This window comes from Schistocerca cancellata, chromosome 1 (genome assembly GCF_023864275.1).
Source record: "Schistocerca cancellata isolate TAMUIC-IGC-003103 chromosome 1, iqSchCanc2.1, whole genome shotgun sequence".
In the NCBI taxonomy this organism is placed as follows: domain Eukaryota; kingdom Metazoa; phylum Arthropoda; class Insecta; order Orthoptera; family Acrididae; genus Schistocerca; species Schistocerca cancellata.
The window spans coordinates 821,682,827-821,705,250 of NC_064626.1; the positions used below are offsets into that span (position 1 = coordinate 821,682,827).

General features: G+C 41.8%; 1 protein-coding gene across 1 annotated transcript in view; it reads left to right on the forward strand.

The window, feature by feature from the left end:
* Nucleotides 1-21,550, forward strand: part of LOC126188437 (glutamate-gated chloride channel-like) — a 161,984-nt gene extending 140,434 nt beyond the window's left edge. The window contains exons 9-10 of the mRNA XM_049930043.1: nucleotides 10,393-10,826; nucleotides 20,573-21,550. Of these exons, the coding sequence (XP_049786000.1) occupies nucleotides 10,393-10,826; nucleotides 20,573-20,782 (644 nt within the window). The 3' untranslated portion in view covers nucleotides 20,783-21,550. The remainder of the gene's footprint in view (nucleotides 1-10,392; nucleotides 10,827-20,572) is intronic.
* The last annotated feature ends 874 nt before the right edge of the window (nucleotides 21,551-22,424 follow it).

Genomic DNA, 22,424 nt, shown 5'->3' on the forward strand with positions numbered 1-22,424 from the left:
GATTTTAATACAGAGTCTAATTCTGCACTAAAAGTAATCAAGGAACGAAAAACACCAGGATTGGAAGATGATTCAGTCTTATCATGTCCTCTAACACTATAGCTAACACTTGGTTCAAGAATCATAAAAGAAGGTTGTATACATGGAAGAACCCTGGAGATACTAAAAGGTATCAGATAGATTTTATAATGGTAAGACAGAGATTTAGGAACCAGGTTTTAAATTGTAAGACATTTCCAGGGGCAGGTGTGGACTCTGACCACAATCTATTGGTTATGAACTGTAGATTAAAACTGAAGAAACTGCAAAAAGGTGGGAATTTAAAGAGATGGGACCTGGATAAACTGACTAAACCAGAGGTTGTACAGAGGGTCAGGGAGAACATAAGGGAACAATTGACAAGAATGGGGGAAAGAAATACAGTAGAAGAAGAATGGGTAGCTCTGAGGGATGAAGTAGTGAAGGCAGCAGAGGATCATGTAGGTAAAAAGACGAGGGCTAATAGAAATCCTTGGGTGAGAAAAGAAATATTGAATTTAATTGACGAAAGGAGAAAATATAAAAATGCAGTAAATGAAGCAGGCAAAAAGGAATACAAACGTCTCAAAAATGAGATCGACAGGAAGTGCAAAATGGCTAAGAAGGCATGGCTAGAGGACAAATGTAAGGATATAGAGGCTTATCTCACTAGAAGTAAGACAGATACTGCCTACAGGAGAATTAAAGAGACCTTTGGAGATAAGAGAACCACTTGTATGAACATCAAGAGCTCAGATGGAAACCCAGTTCTAAGCAAAGAAGGGAAAGCAGAAAGGTGGAAAGAGTATATAGAGGGTCTATACAAGGGCGAGGTACTTGAGGTCAATATTATGGAAATGGAAGAGGATGTAGATGAAGATGAAATGGGAGATATGATACTGCGTGAAGAGTTTGACAGAGCACTGAAAGACCTGAGTCGAAACAAGGCCCCGGGAGTAGACAACATTCCATTAGAACTACTGACAGCCTTGGGAGAGCCAGTCCTGACAAAACTCTACAATCTGGTGAGCAAAATGTATGAGACATGCGAAATACCCTCAGACTTCAAGAAGAATATAATAATTCCAATCCCAAAGAAAGCAGGTGTTGACAGATGTGAAAATTACCGAACTATCAGTTTAATAAGTCACGGCTGCAAAATACTAACGCGAATTATATACAGACGAATGGAAAAACTGGTAGAAGCCTACCTTGGGGAAGATCAGTTTTGATTCCGTAGAAATATGGGGACACGTGAGGCAATACTGACACTACGACTTATTTTAGAAGCTAGGTTAAGAAAAGGCAAACCTACGTTTTAGAGAAAGCTTTTGATAATGTTGACTGGAATACTCTCTTTCAAATTCTGAAGGTGGCAGGGGTAAAATACAGGGACCGAGCGGCTATTTACAATTTGTACAGAAACCAGATGGCAGTTATAAGAGTCGAGGGACATGAAAGGGAAGCAGTGGTTGGGAAGGGAGTGAGACAGGGTTGTAGCCTATCCCCGTTGTTATTCAATCTGTATATTGAGCAAGCAGTAGAGGAAACAAAAGAAAAATTCGGAATAGGTATTAAAATCCATGGAGAAGAAATAAAAACTTTGAGGTTCACCGATGACATTGCAATTCTGTCAGAGACAACAAAGGACTTGGAAGAGCAGTTGAACGGAATGGACATTGTCTTGAAAGGAGGATATAAGATGAACATGAACAAAAGCAAAACGAGAGTAATGGAATGTAGTCGAATTAAGTCGGGTGATGCTGAGGGAATTAGATTAGGAAATGAGACTATTAAAGCAGTAAAGGAGATCTGCTATTTGGGGAGCAATATAACTGATGATGGTCGAAGTAGAGAGGATATAAAATGTAGACTGGCAATGGCAAGGAAAGCGTTTCTGAAGAAGAGAAATTTGTTAACATCGGGTATAGATTTAAGTGTCAGGGAGTCGTTTCTGAAAGTATATGTATGGAGTATAGCCATGTATGGAAGTGAAACATGGACAATAAATAGTTTGGACAAGAAGAGAATAGAAGCTTTCGAAATGTGGTGCTACAGAAGAATGCTGAAGATTAGATGGGTAGATCACATAACGAATGAGGAGGTACTGAATAGGATTGGGGAGAAGAGGAGTTTGTGGCACAACTTGACTAGAAGAAGGGATCTGTTGGTAGGACATGTTCTGAGGCATCAAGGGACCACCAATTTAATACTTGAGGGAGGCGTGGGGCGTAAATATCGTAGAGGGAGAACAAGAGATGAATGCAGTAAGCAGATTCAGAAGGATGTAGGTTGCAGTAGCTACTCGAAGACGAAGAGACTTGCATAGGATAGAGTAGCATGGATAGCTGCAGTAAATCACAAAAACAACATTCATCTCTTGATATCTCTCTATAAATTTTATCTTCCATACTTCCATTCAGTATTAACTGGTGATCCCTTAAATGTCTCAAATGTGTCCTATCAACTGTTCCCTTCTTCTAGTCAGATTGTGCTACAAATTTCTTTTCTCCCCAGTTCTATTCAGTATCTCCTCATTAGTTACGCAATCTACCCACTTACTCTTCAGCGTTCTTCTGTAGCAACACATTGCAATGGCTTCTATCCTCTTCTTGTCAAAAATGATTATCGTCCTCGTTTGATTTGCATACACGGCTACACTCCATACAAACACTTTCAGAAAAGACTTTCTAAAACTTAAATTTATATTCGAAATTAACAAATTTCTCTTCTTCGGAAACAACTCTCTTGCCATTGTGAGTCTTCATTTGATATCCTCTCTATTTTGGCCATTATCAGTTATTTTGCTGCCCAAATAACTAAACTCACCTACAACTAACCATATAGTAGAGCTGCACGCCCTCGGGAAAAATTACTGCTGCGCTTTTCCCTTGCTTTCAGGCGTTCGCAGTTCCAACACAACGAGGCCATTTTGGATGGTGCTGAAAGGTCATATCAGTCAATAATCTAGATTGTTGCCCCTGCAACTACTGAAAATGCTACTGCCCCTCTTCAGGAGCTACACATTTGTCTGGTCTCTCAACAGATATCCTCCCGCTGCGGTTGCACCAATGGTACGGCTATCTGTATCGCTGACGCGTGCAAGACACCCACCAACGGAAAGGTCCAATGTTCATGGGGTAGAACTCATTTTTGAATTACTGCATATCCATAATTGCAACGTACTGTTTCCATCATAACAGTATATGCCAGAAGTCAGAATTACTTTATTCCGAAACCGATCTTAAACTATAATATAATATTAGTTAAACCATTGTTGGTGTTTTATTCATTATGTGGGAATAGAATGGTACAGTTGCCGTTGCTCTGCGAATAGAACTCATTTGGGAATGGTGTCTGATTCTGAAATATAAACTGAGGTGTCTTCTTGTAACTGATATACTCGTATTCTATACCTCCTGTATGAGTGCGATAGGCGAATATTTGCTAATCTCAGACCAATGATTTTCTCCACCGAGCTAAGCAGCAGCTTTCTTTCTGTTGTGAAATTTCAGATCCACTGTATAAACATTATTGTTTGGGAAGCCTTTCCTAATTGTGAGATAAGTATTTATTTTCTCTTCATCATGTATCTTACGTATATGCAATGCTCAGCAATTAATGTTTCTTTTCGTTCACAACCTTTAAGTATGTCAATAAATTATCTATCTTTGCTTTTTTCTCCTGAAGTTAATTTGAGAAACTGGCAGATGTTTTCTTGACTCCAGTCACCATATAAGATGAAAGTGCTGTTGGTCAATAAGATTCGACAGTTGAAGGATTTATTGGGCTTCAATATAGGAATAATAACACGAGTGGTTCAGCTTTTGATCTTGTTTTTCTGGATCATAATTTATTCACTATTTGCAATAAGAAAATGATGGTTTTCTAAGGTAAATAGCCGAACATTGGGTAGCGTATATTGTCAAAGACAGGGGATGTACTGGAATTCAATGAGTTACTTTCTGTAATTCCTGTTCCGTAGAAAGAATTGAAAATGATTCTTCATGTATTATTGTCTGATAGTAACAATGATTTATCTTGCATAGCTGGTGGCGTAATTTTATCTACAAAGTTTTTCAACCATGCAAAATTATCTGTTTTTTTAGTTGAGCCTACAGGGAAACTCACTATCTTCGATACGTTGATGTCGCATCTATTTCTAAGCGGCTTGTAATGTGCCGTCCCGTCCTATTTCCTTTTTCCAAAATCTGCTTCACTTCGTCGTTAAAGCTTCTTTATTTCTAGTAATTATCTAACTTCTGATGATTCCTATACCCCATTAATACCGGAGATGTCGAGCTATAGCTGTTGAGCATTCCTCAGTCCCTCTAAGCTATGTAATACGTATTTCATGGTTGAACTGTAGTCACAACAATGCACTGTCCGACCCCGGTAGCTGTGTGGGCAGCGCGACAGAATGTCAATCCTAAGGGCCCGGATTCGATTCCCCCCTGCGTCGGAGATTTTCTCCCCTTGTCCTAATCATCGTCATTTCATCCCCATTGACGCGCAAGTCGCCGAAGTGGTGTCAAATCGAAAGACTTGCACCCAGCGAACGATCTACCCGACGGGAGGCCCTATTCATATGAAATTTATTTTACAATGCATTCCTTTAAATTTTATTTTTGTTTGTTTCTGTATTTGCCCAGTAAATATTGAGTTTGTTTTTGAAAGCGAAGTGAGTCTACTGTATAAGTTTTCAAGTCCGAGTTGTTGCCAGGCAGAAGAAAAGGGGAGAAAAGTGTAACATTGATAGTTGATCTTCATCTTAGTGGCGAAGTGATTGTTGCCGCTGAATAATTAGTCAGTACTTTTAGGTTGCCACCTGTGGCTCCTAATATTTGCCTTCCATGTGCATCGTTCATTTCGCATCACCATGTATGACGATTTGCGTTGAAGTCCTCGCTTATTAATAATGGAAGTTACAATGGCGTGAAGAGATTGTTAGATAAACAAATGGAACATCGAGTCAGCAACGCTGCTTGCAAGACCCCAAGTTTGCTTGGTCTTCTTTCTCGTTTCTCCAAATTACCATATGTCGTTGTACCCAACATAATGGTACATATTTCCCATGCTCTTGAAGATAAAATGTATCTTATAATAACTGAATCATTTTCTAGGCGGGTACATCTGCAGTAATGCTTGTTGGGTATTATGATGAGCTAAGGGAATCCGAGCAGATTGAAATTTTTGCTTTGATGACGCCTCATCTGTTTTTAAGCTTGTAGGTTATCTTGGGGTGCTGCACTAAATGTACTATATTCATTGGGAAGTATATTCATTGGGAACCCTGAAGACATGGAAAAGACAAATGAAAAGCCAACTTCGAACAGTCAATGTAAATTACTTTAATATTGTGATGCCTATGTAAAATATTACGTCTACTTAATTAAAAATTAAATATGAAGAGAATTCGTTCTTAAAGTGTGTCATATCTAAACTAAATCTGCATCCCTTGAGCAACATAATTGGAGACCACTCTCAATCTGGGCTATTACTTAAAAATCAGCCACATTCATTTCTAAAAAAAGCAGTTCTTCCTGTGGATCTTGAAAAGCCTCGTTGGCCATGGTCCATTGTTGAAGTAGAAGCGACTTCAGACGTAGCCCAATGGAGTTTGTTGTGACCCTTGTTGTTCATCTGCCATCTTAATGAACTAACAGAGAATATTAATAGTATAAAACTTAGTGAAATTTCGCAGATGATGCAGTTGTCTGTAATTAAGTACTATCCGAAACACGGTGCTCAAATACCCAAAGAACTTGATAAAAAAATGCAAATTTAGGCAAAGATTGGTACCCTGCGTTACATGTTTAGAAATTTGAAATTGTATCTTCGAAAAACGAAGAAAAATATTATCGTTCAACTACAACACCAATTAATAAAAAGAGCAATGAGTCAGCTTATCCAAGTTCCTGGCTGTAACAATTTACAAGAATATGGGAAACAATAATCAGCTAGGTAAAGGAGGTGGCACACTGTGGTACATTGGAAAGAGGCTGGGAAAATGCAATGAGTAAGGGCAAAGGAAATTGTTTGCAAAATACTCGTGCCATCCACCGTATAAAACTGTCCAAGTTTTGGAACTCATGCCAAATGGGATTAACAAGGGATATTTAAAAACAAAACAGGGCAACATGAGTGGTCACAAGTATGTTTGAAACACGAGAAAGGCTTAAGTAGTTCTATGTTCTCGGGGACTGATGACCTCAGAAGTTGAGTCCCATAGTGCTCAGAGCCATTTGAACCATTTTTGTGGAAGTTTATACAGGTTTATCAACAGAAATATTATTTGGCTGGTGAACTTCCTTCCCAAAAATCATTAAAGAATTGCGGGTGATGTTTCAAAGAAGCGGAAATGAAAACATTTTCGTGCTATTTAGCAGACCCAGGTTTTCGGACTGGTGTAGCAGAAGACGGGTATACACGAGACGACTGTGTCACAAACATTTTCAGCTTTTCAGCATCATTTTTTCCCAAAGCTTAAGTCTTATATTTTGTTAAGTTTAGAATAAGTAGGTGGGTCAGAAAAATGAGGAACTAGTTGATTACAAAGCTAGCGATATGTTTCTCGTACTGAAACCGCACGGGCCGCTGCTTAAGTACTTGAGGCGTGTGCGGACCATTACGCGTCAGCTTTAACCAAAATTATCTCGTGTTAGAAAACTCTGATAGAGTTCCGGCATCAAGTAAATGGAAATGTGATAAATGCTTACGATTTCATTCGCATACTGTGTTCAACTGTCTTTTATAACAGAAAAGATTCCCGTATATTTAAAATTCTGTAGCATCTTCGGAAAATGCAGTTTCGTAAATTGTCTTATTAATAAGTCTTAATAATTTGTTGCCGCACATAAAACTACAATCGGAACGTAAACCCTCTCTTACAGAACACTTTGATGCCAGTTATATATTTGTACACTGAATAATGTGCATGGTTAGCGAGCTGAATGAAATGTAAGATTACCCTTGTATTCTATCCGGACATGGCACACACACCGAGAACTTTCTCAAGAAGATGGGGAGGTAGTGATAAATAACTCCCTCGTCAGAGAATATGCTGAGAACATTCTCAAAGAATGTTCTTATGGTCTAGGAATCTTCTCCAGAGAATGTTCTCTTTTTTAGGGTTCCGTATCTCAACAGGTAAAAACGGAAACTTTATGGGATCGCTTCAGTGTCCATCAGTCCGACTGTTCAAAACCCTTTTTCTCAGGAACGCTTTGACGAATCAAATTTAAATTTATGTCATATATTAAGGGCTACTGTTCCTTGGTGACGAAAAATGTTAACCTTCTAAGTCAATGCAGCCAAGAGATAGTGCCATTAAGTCACATACTTTGATACTCGCAAACCCACTTGCCAAAACATATGAGGTACTTCCTTTTGACGTATAAATACTGAAAATCGGCAAGAAGAAAGGTTTCACTGTACAAGTAAAGGAAAAATCAGTAAATTGTTAATCTATAATTATATCGCAAGAAAGAAAACATTTCTTTTCTCATTTGTTATTCGATTTCAGACTTGAAATTAACACGTTCCCATATGTCGGGGAATCCTTGGGACCGATATGTTGCCAGTATAAATGTCGATAACAGGAAAAATTAGTCGAGATCGTCGATTGTCAGAATGCATGAACTGCCCGTATACATAATTATATGGAACTCCCACCGCACGGGGTAGCCGAGCGGTCCGAGGCGCCTTGTCACGGTTTTGCGCGGCTCCCCCCGTCGGACGTTCGAGTCCTCCCTTGGGCGTGGCTGTGTGTGCTGTCCTTAGCGTAAGTTATTTCCAGTTAGATTAAGTAGTGTGTTCCATAATACCTTATAACAAATTTCCAAATTTATATCGAACTCCCAGTGCGCGAGTGCTACTCGTATCTGGCCAATTTTTTATTCATTCGACCCATTGCCTCGAATGGCGGTTCGATCACGAAAGTGTTTACCCTTCATGTCTTTTTCTGCAGTTTGTCGTTTTGCGGTACGTTAGTATCGATAGCACCAAGTCTCGTCACTCACGATGATTCTCTCCAGGAAACAATTGACTACGTTTTGGATTTCAAACAAGTCGTGAAAGTCGTCCATGCGTCGTTGTTTTTGTTTGGGAGTGAAGGAGTGCCGGATTTACTTTGCAAATAATTTTTCCATCTTCAAAATACACTGAAGAGCCAAAGGAACTAGGACACCTGCCTAACATCAATAGGGCCCCCTCGAGCACGCACAAGTGTCGCAACACGACGTAGCATGGACTCGATTAATGCCTGAAGTAATGCTGGATGGAACAGACACCATGAATCCTGCGAGGCTGACCATAAAACCGTAAGAGTACGTGCTGTTGGAGACCTCTTCTGAACAGCACCTTGCAACGCATCCCAGATAGGCTCAATAATGATCATGTCTGGGAAGTTTGGTGGCCAGCAGAAGTGTTTAAACTCAGAAGAGTGTTCCAGAGCCACTCTGTAGCAATACTGGACGTGTGGGGTGTCGCATTGTGCTGCTGGAATTGCCCAGGTCCGACGGAAAGCACAATGGACATGAATGGATGTAGCTGATCAGACAAGATGCTTACGTACGTGTCTACACCTACATCTACGTGATTACTCTGCTATTCACAATAAGTGCCTGGCAGAGGGTTCAATGAACCACCTTCAAGCTGTCTCTCTACCGTTCCATTCTCGAACGGCACGCAGGAAAAACGAGCACTTAAATTTTTCCGTGCGAGCCCTGATTTCTCTTATTTTATCGTGATGATCATGTCTCCCTATGTAGGTGGGTGCCAACAGAATGTTTTCGCAATCGGAGGAGAAAACTGGTGATTTAAATTTCATGAGAAGATCCCGTAGCAACGAAAAACGCCTTTGTTTTAATGATTGCCACTCCAGTTCACGTATTATGTCTGTGACACTATCTCCCCTATTTCGCGATAATAAAAAACGAGCTGCCCTTCTTTGTCCTTTTTCGATGTCATCCGTCACTCCCACCTGATGCGGATCCCACCGCACATCAATACTCCAGAATAGGGTGGAGGAGGAGATTAGTGTTTAACGTCCCGTCGACAACGAGGTCATTAGAGACGGAGCGCAAGCTCGGGTGAGGGAAGGATGGGGAAGGAAATCGGCCGTGCCCTTTCAAAGGAACCATCCCGGCATTTGCCTGAAGCGATTTAGGGAAATCACGGAAAACCTAAATCAGGATGGCCGGAGACGGGATTGAACCGTCGTCCTCCCGAATGCGAGTCCAGTGTGCTAACCACTGCGCCACCTCGCTCGGTAATAGGGCGGACAAGCGTTGTGTAAGCAGTATCTTTGGTAGACCTGTGTCACTTCTCAGAGTTGTATCTAGAAGTACCAAGGGCCCCATATCACTCCAACTGCAATGTTCAACCTTACACAGATCCTCCACCAGCTGGAACAGTCCCCTGCTTCCGTGCAGGGTCTATGGATTCATGAGGTTGTCTCCATACCCGTACACGTCCATCCACTCGATACAATTTGAGACAAGACTCGTCCGACCAGGCAACATGTTTCCTCTTATCAACTGTCCAGTGTCGGTGTTGACGGACCCAGGCGAGACATAAAGCTTTATCGTGTAGTCATCAAGGGTACACGAGTCGAACTTCGGATCCGTAAGCCCATTTCGATGACGTTTCGTTGAATGGTTCGCACGCTGACAGTTTTTCATGGCCCAGCACTGAAATCTGCTGCAAGGGTTGCATTTCTGTCACGTTGAACGATTCTCTTCAGTCGTCGATGGTCCCGTTCTTGCAGGATCTTTTTCCGGCCCCAGCGATGTCGGACATTTGATATTTTACCAGGTTCCTGATATTCACGGCACGCTCGTGAATTAGTCGTACGGGAAAGTCCCCACTTCATCGCTACCTCGGAGGTGCTGTTTCCCATCGCTCGTCCGCCGACTAAAACACTTCTTTCAGAGTCACTTAAATGTTGATAAACTGCCACTGTAGCAGCAGTAACCGATATAACAACTGCACCAGGCACTTGTTGTTTTATAAAAGCGTTTCCTATCGCAGCGCTTTATTGTGCCTGTTTATATATCTCTGTATTTGAATACGCATTCCTATACCAGTTTCTATGGCGCTTCAGTGTCTTATGCAGAATTAATTGAACTCTTTATTTAGAGATGGTGCTCCACTCCACGTTGTGACACTAGCATGCTGACACATTACTTCACTGACTGGTGGAATCAGTCGTTTGCAGATTTTAGTTGAAGCTGTCACTCAGCGCTGACGTTGCATATACGGCATATATAAAATCAGTCTCGGACCTTTCTGAGCCGGCAGTGCACACTTTGCAGTAATTTACAGAACGTGGGTGGTTATGTGGATGACCTGATCTTTGTCTCCATGTTACAGGAGAGTACAGCTGCCTTAAAGTGGAACTGGTGTTTAAACGCGAGTTCCGCTACTACATGGTGCACATCTACATTCCGACTTTCATGCTGGTGATAGTGTCGTGGCTGTCTTTCTGGCTGGATCAGAGAGCCATCACGGCACGGACGTGCCTGGTGGTGACCACGGTGCTCACCATCACCATCCAGACCTCGGGAGTCAGAGCGTCGCTGCCCGTCGTCAACTACGTCATGGCCGTCGAGGTGTGGCTCGGCATGTGCGTCGCGTTCGTGTTCGGCGCACTGCTGCAGCTGGCGCTGGTCAACTACCTGGCCCGCAGCGAGGCGCGCCGAGGCGCCGCCAAGCGGCACAGCCGCCTCGTCGGCCCGGAGCACTCCGCACAGCTGGAGGAGATCACCGAGGCTCTCGTCGAGGACGGCAGCGCGGCGTTCGCTATGGTAAGCACGCTGCCTGACACCTGCTCAAAAAGAAACGCTCCAAAATTACACTGAAGTCAAGTGATAGCGACATGCGCGTGTACAAATGGCGGCATTGTCGCGTACACTGGGTATAAAAAGGCAGCGCATTGGTGGACCTGTCATTTGTTCTCAGGCAATTCATGTGAAATTGTTTCCGACGTGACTATAGCCACACGACGGGAGTGAACAGGCTCTGAACGCGGAATGGTAGTTGGAGCTAGACGCATGGGACATTCCAATTTCGGAAATCGTTAGGGAATTCAATACTACGAGATAAACAGCGTGAAGAGTGTGCCGATAATGCCAAATTTCTGACATTACCTCAGTGTCAGTGGTAATAGGCTAGCAACACTGCGTGGAATAAGTGCAGGAATCAATGTGGGACGTACGGTGAACGGATCCGTTAGGACAGTGTGACGAAATTTGGCGATAATAGCATACGGCGGCAGACGACCCACCTGAGTGTCTCTGCTAACACCACGTCATAGTGTGCAGCGCCTCGTGACCAAATCGGTTCGTCACTGGGCAGACGAGTCCCGGTTTCAGTTGGTGAGAGCTGATGGTAGGGTTCGAGTGTGACGCAGACCTCACGAACCCTCGGACCCAAGTTGTCAACGAGGCACTGTGCAAGCTATAATGGCTCATATAGTGTTGGCTCTGTTTAAATGCAGTGAACTGGGCCCTCCGGTCCCAGTGAACCGGTCGTTGATGAGAAATGCTTATATTCGACATCTTTGAGATCATATGCAGCCACTCATTGACTTCGCGTTCCCGAACACAGCCGTTCGTGATTGTTTTGAAGAACATTCTGGCCAATTCGAGCGCATGATTTGGCCACCCATATCTACCGACATGAATCCCATCATATATTTATATGACATAACAGGAAGTTCACTTCGTGTATAACATCCTGCACCAGCAACACTTTCGCAATTTATTAACGCCTACAGAGGCAACTTATCTCAATCTTTCTGCAGGGGACATTCAGCGACTTGTTGAGTGCATGACACGCCGAGTTATTGCACTACACGGAGCAAAAGGAGGCTCGCCACGATATCACCAAGTATTCCATGACTTTTATCAAAAATGTTCAAATGTGTGTGAAATCTTATGGAGCTTAACTGCTAAGGTCATCAGTCCCTAAGCTTACTCACTACTTAACCTAAATTATCCGAAGACAAACACACACACCCATGCCCGAGGGAGGACTAGAACCTCCGCTGGGTGACTTTTATCACCTCAGTGTATCGTCAGGTTCAAATGATTCAAATGGCTCTGAGCACTATGGGACTTAACATCTGAGGTCATCAGTCCCCTAGAACTTAGAACTACTTAAATCTAACTAACCTAAAGACATCACACACATCCATGCCCGAGGCAGGATTCGAACCTGCGACCGTAGCGGTCTCGCGGTTCCAAACTGACGCGCCTAGAACCGCTTGGCCACACCGGCCGGCGTATCGTCAGGTACAGACATAAACAAATACACTTCGTGGAAGAAACAACAAAAAGAAACAATCTTACTACATTGGCTCACGGGCATCGCGAAAGTAAAGACTTAGCACTGTTCACCCGTTCCCAGGAACCCGCTGACAGATGCGAAGAGCTATCCAGATGTAATGAAAGCAAGCTCCTGGAGTCACTGTCTAATTCCCGCCTAGTATAGCGGATGTTTTCCCTCACTTATGCGACGGTGGCTTGTTGTTTGATCCTCTTGGCGGCCACAGAGGCTATATAATGAGTAATGTTGGTATAGTTTGCCGGGCCCTACATGTGAACAAAAATCCGAGCGCGCGCAACAGTTTGTTTCTCTTGTGGCGTAGTTCATCGAACTCACCTCCTCTTAGAGGTATCAGATGTGCTGCCTGTGTCTTTCCCTATGTAACAACTGCTTCATTGGTTCTCGGGTGTCGTGTCGGATAATGTTGTGGAAGCTGCACAGTGTTTCAACGAGACAGGTGCTCGTCATCCTCAGGTGCTTACTATGGATTGCTATGGGTAGCCCTTTGTCTCCCATAGTATCTAACCTTTTTATGGAAGACTTAGAGGAAAAAACACCTCAGCGGTGTTGAAACCTAAATGTTTCTCGAGATACGTTTACATCACCTTCGTAGTTTAGCCACAAAGAGCAGCAACGCTTCCTGCATTTCTGGAGCACCTTAACTCCCTTCATCCGAACATTTGGTTCAATATGGAAGTAGAAATAAATGGAAACCTCCAGTTCTTAGATGTCTTCGTCCGCAGAAAAGAAGACTGTTCCTTGGGTCACAGTGTGTTTCGTAAACCACACTCACACTTACCTATATCTACGGGCTACGAGCTGCCGTCACCCATCTCAACGCAGTGGCGTATCACAGACTCTAGTTCATAGGGCTAGAGTTATCTCATATGCAGGCAGCTTATCAGCAGAGCGTAGCCATATTTTGTCTGTGTTTGTACAAAACTGTTATCCTGATAAACAGATCCGTGATGTATTTCAACCTACATGCACTAAACCTCAAGAACAGCCAGAAGAAACGGAGAACTCCACGAGGATGGTTTTTATATCCTCTGTTGGTGGCGTGTCCTTTAAGATTGGTAGGCTGTTCAAGAAACATCAAATAAAACGCGTCTTCCAGCCTCAAGTGCGACTGAAAACTATGCTGGGTTCCGTTAAAGACCACCTAGGTCTAAGGACACCAGGGATATGTAAAATCCCGTGCCAGTTTGGGAAATCGTATACTGGGCAGACGTGTCGCACTGTTAAGGATAGGTGAGCTGAACATAGAGTTCACACCAGATTGGGTCAGCCAGAAAAGTCTGCTGTTGTTGAAGTGTTGAGGTGGGACATAGCACAAATTACGGACAGACAAAGATCCTTTCGTACGCTTCCACGTACTGTGACTGCATCATTAAAGAACAGTCGAAATACGTATAAGTAACCATCTGATTTATAGAGACACGGGACTTCAACTCAGCAAGGCTTGGAAACCAGCACTGACGATATTAAGGCATCATCGAACGCAGACGAAAGAATCCGAGTCAACGCAGACGGAGAATCAGAGTCCGCACATTTAAATTGGACGCCAACACTCTGCCCTTTGTCTCCCATAGTAGCTAACCTTTTCATGGAAGACTTCGAGGAAAAAACACTTCAGCGGCCGCGCATTTCCCGCGTTGCGCATTCGAAGACCATGGCCTGTTTCTCCCACAGGGGCGCTGGGTGTCGCCGTGCTCGATGACTCGTCTACGATGACGTTACAGCCCAACCTCTTGGCGCTGGCGCTTTTTTAGAGAGTCCAGGGTATATATTGGCGAGCCACTGCAGCGATACCTCAGTAAGCATCTGAAGATAACGAGGAGCTGTCTCGTTGATATATGCAGCTTATTCGACATTACCCGACATGACGCCTGTGAACCAATGAAACTATTACGTTGGGAAAGTCTCAAACAGCTCCGAGATAACGCTAATCACAAATTCGATATTTACAGTGAAACGGGTTCAGTTAAGTCATATCAGCACACTTATAACCACCTACAAGAACAATGACTTCTGGATGCGTCAGGTTGAAAGCGCCTCTGCACAAAGACAGAGAGCGATAGCGATAGGAAAGTATAGAGGAGATGAGTTTTGCTTAGATATGGTGGCAGAAAAGGGCAAAATATCGTCCATATTGCCAAGCCTGAAAAGGTTTCACTGCAGATGAAAATGAATTAAACCTCATCCCCACTAAAGGACGACCACGTCGCTGTTGTTGCGTTGTTCTCAACAAGGCGCCCGTAGGCAGCCTAAATCTCATTGGCTGCCTGGGGTCAGAAAAGGAAGTACATACTGTTGATCAAATGTGGGGAACCTTCCGATGTGACATGCTACTCTCTAGCGCGTGAATAGAGTCAATAAATTTCCGGTTAGTAGATAAAACTGTGAAAAAGAGATACAAACAATATAACACATAATTAAAACAATTTGTATAAGACCCAAGTAGTAGAGAGATTTATTAACGGAATGAAGACGGAATTACAAAAAAAAAAAAAAAAAAGTGAAAGGTAATATGACCACGACCAAATATCATACAGGCACTACTGTATACCTTAAGCACAGAGGATAACAAACATTGACAATAATGCTAATAAAAGTAAATGCAGCACGATAATATTCACACACAAATAAACACATTGAACAGCAAATATATTGAAAAAAGACTCACTCGTATCATGCAGAAAAAGAAATACACTCCCCTAGCACTTTCAACATCAAAACCGAATACCGAGGATCAACTAGGTATATATCGCTTGCATTGTCAAAATTGCGGATCTGTGAACGTAGAGATGATATCTAGGAATTCCAAACCTTGTTTACGCAATACATCCGAATCTCTGTGTATGGCCTTGTGTCAAAAAAAAACGGAACAACATATGAAGGCTGTAAGGATGATCCTTAACAAAAAGCTACGTACACCTGCAATAAGTTTTCGTTGCAACACAAGCAAAGCAAGCGAAAGACGACAGAAGTGCTTTTTGAGTGGATTAGGATTTGTGTCAACACAGTTTCATCCTCTTCCTTCCGTCTCATAGTAATGAGCTGCACAGGCGATGTTACTCCTACGGAAAGCAGATACACTTGAGACATTATGCACACCCTTTATAGAGGACATGCGTACAGACTCATCATCGGATCACATCGGAACGTCAGGCAGTACTGATAGGTGAGTGTGAGGTTGTAAGAGAGTCTCCATTTTATAAAAATCTAGATTAAACCTCTTCTCTGAAAGTGCTGACAATTTTAGTTGTTGCTTTTATCAGGGGCTAAAATAGAAGTCATAATAGTGTGCTTAACAAAGTTCATATGATAAATTCTACACAATGCAGGGACTGAAAGAACATGAAAGCCTTCCACAAACGTTCAGAGAACTCAGATTTGCAAAACGTGGAAAGAACAGTTCTTGGAATCCAGTTCACATCGTCTTTCTGCCCTGTCATACAGCTGCATTTCATTGATTCATGAGAGTAACTGTTATCCTTCTGAAGCATTTTCATAAATTCACATGATTTTCTTTATGGTCAGTGAGGAATTTTTCTTTGTCCTTGGTTTACAAAATAAAAAAAATTTCTCTTTCATAAATTGCATTTCATTTGGGTGAGAACTCTCCTTACATATCAGTTCCGATCTATGAAGGGAGAAGTAGGTAACGAACAAAATAAAATATACTAAACAAAAGTGTATGAAGGTACTCATTTTCAATGACGTCATCTAGATGGAGGATGATGGGAAATTCAAAAATAAAAAATTGTGGGAAATTAAAAAATTAAAAGGTGAATGTGGGGAAATTAAAAAAATTATAGATGGTGAAGGATAGGAAATATAAAAATGCAAGACGGCAAATGGCAGTAAATGTAAAGAAAATTGCAACATGGCAGTAAATATTTTTCAGCCAATCACAGTGCTTGATGGTAGTATTCGATTATTTATCAAAAATATTTTCATAGGAGCGCGAGCACACACACATTTCACAGAGCGTTAAAAATGACCTGCACGCTCTGAATTTTTTTGCATCTTAAAAGTATTTATACAAAAATTACGGAAAGCGTGTAACTTACAGTATTTCAAACCGCTTTACCGAGAGCTCGAAAGTATCCAAAGTCTCTGATTTTCTTGTGGCGCCATATTCAAAAGTATTTGATCAAGAAATGGCTAAAGTGTGTATCTTGCAGTACGTCAAGGTAATTTACAGAGTGCTCAAAAGTAACCGTGTACTCTGAATTTTTTGTGTCGTATTCAAAAGTATTTACCTAAAAATTACGTTAAATGGTAGCTCGATTCCTGGTATAAAGCGCAATGGAGCCTCAAATTAATTATTTCCCACACCTAAATTGTTGTATGAAGCCTATCAAGCATCACAAGGCAAGGAGGCAGGCGTTGTCAACACTGGGCATTTAGCTTTCCCAACAACATTGTCTTGCCGACATACAATGCATTTGACTCTCAGCTCGGTAATATGACGCCCATGCTGCATTGCAAAACAAACATGGGCACTATTACTGACCGAACTTACAGCTTAAATTGCACTTGTTGACGAGTGTTAACAAAGTAAATAATGTTATTCTCACGTCAAAACTCTCACTACTCAGCAGTATTCGAAATTTTACACATATTTCGCTAGTTTAGCTTACTACTGAAAAGAAAAGAATGTTGACTACTAAATTCTCGGATAATGAAGTTTTCAATCCTGTATTATTGCATTAGTTTTTGATTCAACAACGTTCAACAGTGACTTTATTATAGTGAACGTAATAATTTTCGAAAAATGTGCCGGCCGGTATGGCCGAGCGGTTCTAGGCGCATCAGTCTGGAACCGCGTGACCGCTACTGTCGCAGGTTCGAATCCTGCCTCTGGCATGGATGTGTGTGATGTCCTTAGGTTAGTTAGGTTTAAGTAGTTCTAAGTTCTAGGGGATGATGACCTCAGTTGTTAAGTCCCATAGTGCTCAGAGCCATTTGAACCTTTCGAAAAAAGTCTCTCTTCCTTATCTTGCGAACATTGGGTATATGAAATCAAGCTCAGAATCGTTTTTGACGATAAGGTGAGCTGTATAAACACAGGTAAAAGTATACCGAACTTTAGGAAATTTAAAAAGCTCTTTTTAATGGTATATCAAATAAACAAGCATTTTATTTATATTTTTAAATTTATGTTTCTAGAGTAGTATGATTTTTAATTTAACTTGTGGTATTTCAAAATATTTTACACAGTGATGAAAATATCCAAACACTCAGAACATTATTTTGCACCATATTTGGAAGTATTTATCGAAAAGTTAGGTAAAGTATGTAACTTGCAGTATTTCGAAGTACTTTACAAAGTGCTCAGAAGTATCTGAAAGCATTTAATTTGGTGTTTCATATTCTAAAGTATTAACATGAAGTAGCACTTGAATACTAGTCAGATTTCCCGTTTAAGGCACAACGGAACTTTAAGTTAATTATTTCCCACATCTGAATTGTTCAATGATGATTATTAAGTATCACAAGGCATGTAGGCTGGCATTGGCGAGACCTAGCTCGCTCACTAAGCGTTTTGCTTGTTCCGACGTGTCTTGTCCTACTGTTAAACAGCACAAGCTATGTTTTATCAGCACAGAAGTTAGATCAGCAGTAGTGATCACGTGTGTTACGCAATTCGGCGTGGTGTCAAGTTACACCGAGCTGAGAGTCAAATGCATTACAATGTCAGCAAGACAAGACTTGTCTGAATAAGCAAAACGCTCAGTGAGTCAGTTGGGCCTCACTTTGTGACACTTAACAAGCATCACTGAACAATTTTGTTGTGGTAAATAATCAAATTGAGGCTCCGTTGTGCCTTAAACGGGAAATCGAACTATGCATGTATGCAAGTGCTGCTTTAGGTTAATACATTCGAATACGACACAAAAAATTCAGGGTATTGAGGTACTTCTGAGCACCTTGTAACGTACTTCGAAATACTGCAAGTTACATACTTTACCTAACTTTTCGATAAATTCTTTCGAATGTGGTGCAAAATACATTCAGATCTTTTGGATACTTCGGAGCACTGTGCACCGCACTTTGAAACACCCCAATTTTCACCCTTTACGTAATATTTTGGATGAATAGTTCTGAATACGAAGTACAAAAAACGTTCTGAGTGTTCTAATACCTTTGAGAATTCTGTCAAGTATCCTGTGTGTTTTTTAACGTTTCCCACTGCCTTGGATTATTAAATCACCTGTCCACCACCATCCTGCACACTTTTTAAATTTCTGGTCGCAGGCCATCTTTAATTTTTAAATTTGCTGCAATACACCATCTTAAGTTTCTAAATTTATCGTTGCCTTTCATTTTCATTGTTAATATTTGGAGACGGGGTATAATCGGCTGTCTGTCTAAAGGAGCAGCAACTCATGTATGCTCATTTGTACTGCCGGCACGGTGCGTCGTAACACTAGCGAGACAACAATACTCGGGCCAAATCCAAAGTGACCGTCTTATCCTGGGCAGCGCTATTCTCTTTTACGATCTGATGTCAATTTGAACTCACAAATACTACGCATGTTTCCAGTATTGTTGGTTCGGAGTACTATATCAAAGTTTCAATTTGTTTAGCTTTTTGACGGCACAAGTCACACCTCGCATAAGCAATCGAAAAAGACCAGCCTTCATATCTCTGTCACTACTATGTTTTGGCTCATTATGAGTGATATTCTCACTAAAATTTGGTCGGTTCTTGCAATTTATTTGTAGCAGTTGCAGCGACATAAACATTTCAAGAGATTTTGGCACTAACTAATCAATGCTGTTGAAACCTGAGACTGTGCTGCAGTCATACAGGTGAATTAACAACGTTACAGCATGGTTCAGGATAGATTATATAATTGCAGACATTCTTGTGAGCATTGCGAATTCTCTGGAACAATAGTTTCTCAATACGTTTAATTTATTGTATGCAAATTCTCGATAATAGCATTGTGTTTATACATGTCTGACTGCATAGTCACTACCACTAGGACGGCTCGCCCGGTTGGCCGTGCGGTCTAACGCATGCCAGCACGGTATCTCAGCGTGTTCTGTCAGAGATCCGGTTGACCTCTGTAATAAAAAAGCTGAGTGGAAGGATCAACAAAAACGAACTTTAACGGATGTCATTGACGTCCGCAACGACCAGACACATCGATCAACAACGAACAAAATGGAAGAAAAAGACCCATTTGAACCATTAAAAAAAAAAAAAAAAACGCACGGCTTTCCGGGCGGGAAGGAGCGCCGGTCACCGGCACGAATCCGCCCGGCGGATTCGTGTCGAGGTCCGGTGAGCGGGCCAGTCTCTGGATGTTTTTTAGGTGGTTTTCCATCTGCCTAGGCAAGTGCGGGCTGGTTCCCCTTATTCCTCCTCAGCCACACTATGTCGTCGATTGCTGCGCAAACAAGTTCTCCACGTACGCATACACCACCATTTCTCTACCACGCAGACATAGGGGTTACATTCGTCTGGTGTGAGATGTTCCCTGGGGGGGGGGGGTTCACCGGGGACCAAACCGCACAATAACCTTCGGTTCAGTGTGGGGTAGTGGAGGGGTGAAGTGGACTGCGGTAGTCGTCGTGGGGTTGCGGACGACTGCGGCTGCGGCGGGGACGGAGCCTCTCCGTCGTTTCTAGGTCCCCGGTTAACATAACATAACATAATCACTAGCACCAGTGATGCGACTTGCCAAGTGGTTGTATCATAATGTATCAAGCATAATTTGAAATACTAAGTTCATATCAGCAGACTACAGTCAACTCTAATTTCAACTGTGCTCTAAATGTGGACTGATCGTTGTACAGCTGAACCCCTAGAAGAGATCTCAGTTTATAATTTCATTTTTTTATGTTATACAGCGTGATTCCGCTGTCCCTACCTATTGGTTTTATGCAACCTGCAACACTTTCAAAAGCCAAGAGTGTGAGTTTCATATTCTCTCGCTCGTTATGCGGAAACAATTCGCCCTACAGGAAAAATGAACAGGACCTTTTTGTAGTGGGATATGTGTTCGCTGGAGGCCACGGTTAAAATTTCCTGTTTATTTTTTCTGTGAGACTAACAGTTTGCGCGAGAGAATATGAAAATCTCGCGCGTGGCTTTTGAAGTCGTTGCGGGTTGCGTAAAACTGATAGGGGCAGCTGAATATGGCCCTGAATGACACGAGCGACTGCTGCGGTGGGAAGTGACGGGCGGTGGCGCTTGTTGCAGAAGCTGCTGGAGGAGCAGTCCAACAGCGCCACGGCTGACAAGGAGGCGGCGGCCCAGGGCGGAAGGTGCTCGCCGCGGCAGTGGTGGCGCGCCTGGACGGCCAGCTTCCCCACGGGCTCGCAGCGCGCCGACGCCGCATCGCGCGTCCTCTTCCCCCTGGCCTTCTCCCTGTTCTGCCTCGTCTACTGGTGCGTCAACGCCTCCGGCTAACAGAAACACCAGTTGCTCGACAGTGTCCTGCGTTGGTAGTAGAAGTAATCGCTACACATATTTAAAGATGCACAAGCATTTGTACCTACCATAGAATGAAAAATAAGTATTAAAGTACTGTATAATTCTATACTCATCATTATTCTTAATGTATCGACATTACTGTTCGATGGCAATTGCGTTATATGTACTGCCAATGATTGTATATGGTTATAAAGCTACTGATTTACAAGATTCGATATACCAGGACGAAGACATTTAGAGAAAGAACATGTGAGATTGAACGTATCTGGTCCAGAATTTTGACTTTCTTTCCAGCGAACTGATATTTGGCCCGAATTCAAATGTAAATCTGCAGCACGAACTATCTGTACTAAAGTGCCTGTGCCAAACTCCCAAATTTCTCCATCAGATAGTGCTGCCATATGTAAAGAAATATTGAACTGTAGAAGTACAAGATTAAATTGTAAAAAGATGGTACAGGAGATCTTTGATTTCAAATCCACTTTTATCTGTAGATGGTACGTTGGAGGTGACCGTGGCTGAACAGTAAAATAAGATAACTACGAAAAAAATCTCAACCACTAAATTTACGTGATATTAAATTCATATCAGTGTTTATTAACATTGACAATTCTAAATTGAGACTATTCTTTTTAAAATGGTTGTAGTACATTTATGCGTATGGAAACTCATTACTGATAGTTTGTTGTTTGGCTTTACAGTCATACTGTGAAGAGTAACCTTAATAAAAACTGGAAATGAAAACAGAGATTTTATTCATTCAGAAAAGGGAACAGAATAACTTTATTACAATGCACTGACGCTGAAATAATGAGTTTTTGAAATTTTAACTAGTACTGAACTACGTACTGAAATGTGATATTCTATCATATTTCATTGTAATTTCTGGTTTTTGTGTATTTTAGTGTATTTTATTTGTGATGAAGGTATATTTTGATATACCTAACCGTGGTAAAGAATTTTAATATATCTTTATCCTGCAACTGTTTGGCTGTTATCATTTACGGTGAAGAATTTCAACAGTTGCTCTTTCTGCCATGTTTAAAATCTTGATTACAATAAGATTACAAAAGTTTCAGGTAAATTATGAACTGGAGAAAGATTTACAACTAAGAAATGAAAGTCACCAACTTACAACGAATTTAATAACCGAACAGATGACACAAAGAGACGTTAGAGGGCAAAGAAATGCATTGTGTTCGTGTGCATGCCAGCGTGATCGTACCTGTGTGTGTTTGTATATGTAATAGAAAGATTGTTGGCGACATTACTAAAATAGGGTGAAATCAATTTGGGAGATTGAGTAAATAATGCAACGTATGCTATGACTCTCACCCATGTTCCTCCACTCCATGTAGAGTGTTTACATGAGTAAGTACACATACAATGACACAGATGACAATATAATCTATAGTTAACAGATAATGCTGCAGGCAATAGGAAGATACTGAACAGCGTAAGTAATGCTAATATATTATGATCTGCTTGTTTCCTGATTGCGTACGCTTAGCGATACGCTATGATTCTTGAAGGTCTTCCGAACCGAAAACTCCTAGGAATGCAATGTGTGAGTCGCTGGTGGAATAGGTACATCATACTGATCAAACTGATTGTAATA